This window comes from Pundamilia nyererei, unplaced genomic scaffold (genome assembly GCF_000239375.1).
Source record: "Pundamilia nyererei isolate P.nyererei 1_Seehausen unplaced genomic scaffold, PunNye1.0 scaffold00208, whole genome shotgun sequence".
Classification (NCBI taxonomy): Eukaryota; Metazoa; Chordata; class Actinopteri; order Cichliformes; family Cichlidae; genus Pundamilia; species Pundamilia nyererei.
The window spans coordinates 222,475-227,824 of record NW_005187609.1 but is presented as its reverse complement, the minus strand read 5'-3'; the positions used below and the strand labels follow the sequence as shown (position 1 = coordinate 227,824).

The window sequence follows — 5,350 nt, the reverse complement described above, 5'->3', positions numbered from 1 at the left end:
TAGACTTGGTCCCCACTGAACAGTTCCGTTGCTTAATGGGGGTGGTCAGCTGTAGTCTTGTCTCTCCACATACTTAGCAGGGGTATAGTGGATATATTGGACAAAGGAGGCTGTATACAGAAATGTAAGACCGGAGGAAAGGAGGAAGACCACTGAGAAGATTTATAGATTTATTGAAGAAGGGCTAGGATAACAGAGGAGGATATTGGGGATAGGGAACAGCTACTTCTTTTGGTCACTGTCTGTAGGGGACACCACAGCAGACCAACTGCCTCCATATCATCGTAAGTGCCAAGTTTTGGTAGAATAATTTAGTAAAGACAAAATTATATTGCATAGACTATGTTAGTGTAGTCATCAAGTCATTACTGAGGCTGACTTTGACCTTAGAGGTTTAAAGTATTCAAGCAAGCTAAGATTAGCCATTTATTTGTAACTTAGCTAAACTGCATCAGCTATCTCTTTTTATAGGATATCCAGGCTTCTTATATCTTTAGCATATGCCTGTTGGAGTACATCTAAGATATATTTTATTTGGGTTGAAACTAATTGATTTCTGTCATCTACGGTAGTTTCATAGAGAAACATCCCGTTCCATTTCCATAACAATGGAAATGCCTAAGTGAGGCGTGTAAAATGTAGAAATAACTAAACTGTATCTAATTTTTTACTGTACAGCAGGTAGTGTCATGTTTGCTGTGTGGCAGGATGCAGGACCCAAATGCAGGACTCACAGAAAATGAAAGAGTGAACTAAAGGAGGCAGCTTTATTTAGGCTGTAAAAAACTCTTCAAACATACAGAAAACCAAACCAAAAGTGAGGAACTAGAAATACGGACAAAAATCAATACACTATGACACTGGGAAGCTAAGGAACTAAACTGGGAAACACCTAGGAAACTATGAGGAGCACCGAAGGGAAAAAAACATAGAGGGTGGTGCAATGTGACAACAAGCAGGGGAACACCGAGAACTAAAATACACAGGTAGGATCACGAGAGGTTGTAAATTATTAAATTATTCAAACTAAGAAGAAGAACAGAAGGTTGATTTAGAGATAGTGCTTGGAAAACTGGAAAGTACAAAGGTTACAAATGGATGTCATGGATGTGATAAGTGTTTAACTCTCCTGTTCATAATCACTGTGCTTTATAGCTGTGTGACAATAAAATGACACTCATAAAGTAAAAGTGTTATGAAAAATTGTTTCTGTTAAACTATAACTAAAGGTTCAAATATAAGACAAATCACTTGGAGACCACACATGATGAAATAAAAATGTTATAATTTACTTATTAAGAAATGTATTGAAACAAAACTTGCATAGATTTCTTCTGAATAGTTTTTCTTCCATAAGACTGTAGTGAAAAGAAAATTTGGTTTGCTACCAAATACAAATTACATAGCATTTTGTTTTATCTTATTCTCAGTAAAACTTAATTTCCTATAGGAACCTATTCAAGGGATTAATAAAGTTCTATCTGTCTGTCTGACTGTCTGTCTGTGCAGGCCCAGACCAATCTTGAACCAATTTAAACACTTAAAAAAACATCTGGTGAAGAGCTGAAGCCAGACGTTCAGAGGAACGGACGTCAGTGTAAACAATCAGTTTCCCAAGGAGATCCTGGAGAGACACAAGGTCCTTCCCAATCTGAAAAAAACTTTATCCAAGAAGGGTCTTGAGCTTTTGTCACAGTCAATAATCTGTATGTCAACAGGCAGCTTTATCAGGACCAAAACAACACCCTATGGCTATGACTCAGGTGACGTGTATTTACACGATTGTCTTTTGCTTTTCTCTTTTCACTTTTTGTTTTCACTCTCCTTTTCCACTAATCTAATGGAATTGACTACATAAAACAATTAGCAATAGCCAGCAAAGCCTGTGTACCTGTTTTTGTTTTTGTAACAGAGGTGCGGTCTGCTGCTCCACTGCAGAGGCGGGATGGTGCAGTGGGCTCATGGATCAATGCCAGGGTGGCTGGCAGGGCAGCTGCCCCCATTTGGCTAAGTGGGCTGACAGGAAAGCTGCTGGGAAAATCAACAATAACACTTGTCAAAGACACATTCCTTCAACTGTCAGCGATCATGCACTGCTATCTTTCCACTGACATAGCAAAGAGTCACATCACCAATTAGGAGCTAGAGATTTAATACATCATTGCTAAAAGAACAAGATTTCATTAATTATTTCAAAAAGAAGCAGATAATGTAGTTAGATAATAATGAACTCAGTGAATATCCCCATGTATTTTATGGGAAACGGGAAAGGTAGGAATGTAGAGCAAAATTTAATGTTCATATAAGAAAAAGAAGGAAAAAATGCTTGTATCAGAACTAGGACAAAAAATAAATAATTGGAATCAGCCTATGTTGCCTCACCACAAGAACATATAATTAACAACCTGAGAAAACTAAAACTAGAATAAAATGACATCATTAATGAGAGAACAAAATGTCTGATGCAAAGGCTGCATTTGGAGAACGTTGAACATGGTAATAAATCTGGAAATTCTTTGCTAACAGGTTAAAGTTAAAGTTAGTAAAGAAATGGAGGAACGCACGGATGTTGCTGAGACATGTGCCCCCAGGTCTTCGGTACTCTTGGGAGCTGCGGATGGTTGTCCTGGTTCCATCTACGTCTGCCTCATTATCAAGTACATTTGTGACAAAGACACTCTCTCTATCTCTTTCTTTGTCACTGATTCACACTACGACAAAAGTTTGGATTTATGTATCTGTGTATTGTGTATTTTCTATTTTTTGTATTCCGGATGCTGTATGTTTGTTTTTTCTTACAGGTGTAGCAGATTTCTCTATAATTGTGGGGACTTTATCTTACAATATAAAGCACCTTGAGGACGCTATGAATAAAAACTGAACTGAATTGAATTAAAAAATAATTTGAATCAAGAAGAAAGAGAGTTATGGATGTGTTGAAGAATATAAGTAGGTATAACAAATTGTGACTTTAAAGGTTGTTAGAATACAGACACTGTCCATTTATGTTTAGAGACACCAAAACATGGTAGTGAAGTGCCCAGGGCCACCCAAAATATAGCCACTTGTCAATGACAAGGCACCCAGGCCCTAAATTATATTTTGTTTTGTTTTCTGTTTTCTCTAAATGGGACCATAAATAACAAAAATCATGCTGCACTTTAGGTATGAAACTATAAATGCAGTAGTTTATGAGATTCTTAGTCAAGTGAGAAGTTAGCAAACTTTCTTGTAGTATGTAGTATGGCTTAGTGTACTATGTCTGTCTTTTATTTGTAAGTAATGCAAATGTAGTTCCAAAACTTTTTTCACTGTGACTGGATGGCAGCTTTAAACATCTAACCTTATTTTGCATGCCTCAGTAATATGTTCTGGGCTTTAAGTTAGAAGTGCGGTAAAGTTATGTTGAATCATGGTAAAATATCAATACCAACAAATAGTGCGTTTCAGTGATCTTTATGAACTTTATGTTCTAACATGGATTTGACATACTCAGAATAAAAATGTAAAAATTTCAATATGTTATTTCTTTTCATTAAATGCAAGAGCAAATATCAAAATCAATTCTCATCAGAAAACATCAGAAACAGTAATATTTTAAATATGACTGAGTGAGCAACAATCAAATGTAATCATCCTGAGGTAACTGACAGGCTTTCTTGAGTTTTGTTTCTTCCAAGAAAAGTCTGCTCTATCCTCAGCAGATGACATTCACAGCAAAATCTCCAGTGTTAAATTAACACTGGAGAGTGTCTATATGGGTCCAGACCTCTGAGTGTTAAATACAACACTGTTGAGTGTTAAATTAACACTTTTGACAGTGTTATATGTTTAAAAGTAACCTAGTCAGTTTTGAAGATTAACAAAGACTAACACTGAGCAGTGCTGATTTTCTAACACTGGAATATTTCTAACATTTTGAGTTATTTTCCAGTGTTAGAAAATCAGCACTGCTCAGTGTTAGCCATTGTTAATCTTCAAAACTGACTAGGTTACTTTTAAACATATAACACTGTCAAAGTGTTAATTTAACACTCAACAGTGTTGTATTTAACACTCAGAGGTGTGCACCCATATAGACACTCTCTAGTGTTAATTTAACACTGGAGATTTTGCTGTGTTGGTATTTACAATGCTATTGTTAATGTATCACCTGTTATTGCAAATGGGAGGAGAAATGCTACCCACAGCTACATATCCAAGTTCACCTTCCACCTCTGAATTCAGTGTCTGAGTGTGGGGCTCCTGGGTAGGCAGGCAACATGGGGAAAGGTTTCTTTATTAGTAAAACTGTTGGGATTTTGGGGATCATCGCAGGTGTGGGAGCCTTAGCCACTATCATAGCTTTGTCAGTTGTTTACTCACAGGAAAAGGGGAAAAACAATAATCAAAATGAAGAACAAACAACCTCCAAACCCCCTACCACAACACCCATTCCATCCAATAAACCTTGGGACAAGTATCGGCTGCCCAAGAACCTGGTGCCAGAGACATATAATGTCACCTTATGGCCAAGACTGACTCCAGACCCAACAACTGGTCTTTACACCTTCTTAGGTAAGGCTTTATGAGTACTTTTCTCTCTTTCTCTGTAATGTTCATATAATAGACCCTCCCGGTATCAGCAAGAACTAAAGCCAGAGGGTGTTTACCAGCATTGTTCTCAGAGGTAGAAGTATGATTGTAATGCTTTTTATTAGTTTTCCAAGGGATGACTGAAAATGTATAATGTAGAACAGACAATAGAATGAATAACACTGATCACACTTGAAATGTCTTTGAAGAGTTGATGAGAGTTGTTGAATCCATTCTAAGCCCAACTAACAGTTGCGCACTATATGGAACAGAAATTAAGCAAAATATTGTTAAGCACAAATGAAGCACATTTTAATGGTAAACTGTGTTGGAAAAACAGGTTGCAGTTAAACAACAGAGACAGCAATGCTTACAGTAACAGGAACATTTGAGGTGGAAAGGCTTAGAATGCTATAGTGAAATATGCATGCAGTTTTGATATAGTTAAAGCAATGGTAAGTCCAGGTGGCTTTTAATTTAAAACTACAAAACCAAGTCAATGGAGGGGAAATTTGGCTTCTTTTAACATCAGATTTCAACTTAAGCTCAACACTTTCAGCCTGTGGTGCTCCAACAATGAATTGTCAGAAATTGTCAAAAATAAATGTGCTGAACGTGAATCTAAATGTGGACTTGAATTAATCAGAAATAGTTTTTAAGCACGGTGGCATGGTCATGAGTAGGGATGGGTACCGGTGTCCGGTGCCATGATGGCACCGGTTCTGACATAAACGGTAGTAACCAGACCGAAAAGCAGCGCACATTTCGGTGCTTT

The 5,350-nt window shown here is 37.1% G+C and overlaps 1 protein-coding gene across 1 annotated transcript in view; it reads left to right on the top strand.

Annotated features, from left to right (window-relative positions):
• Nucleotides 1-4,262: 4,262 nt before the first annotated feature.
• LOC102205484 (aminopeptidase N-like) overlaps nt 4,263-5,350 on the top strand; it is a 30,805-nt gene continuing 29,717 nt past the window's right edge. Inside the window, exon 1 of the mRNA XM_005747933.1 lies at nt 4,263-4,557. Within this exon, the coding sequence (XP_005747990.1) occupies nt 4,263-4,557 (295 nt within the window). The remainder of the gene's footprint in view (nt 4,558-5,350) is intronic.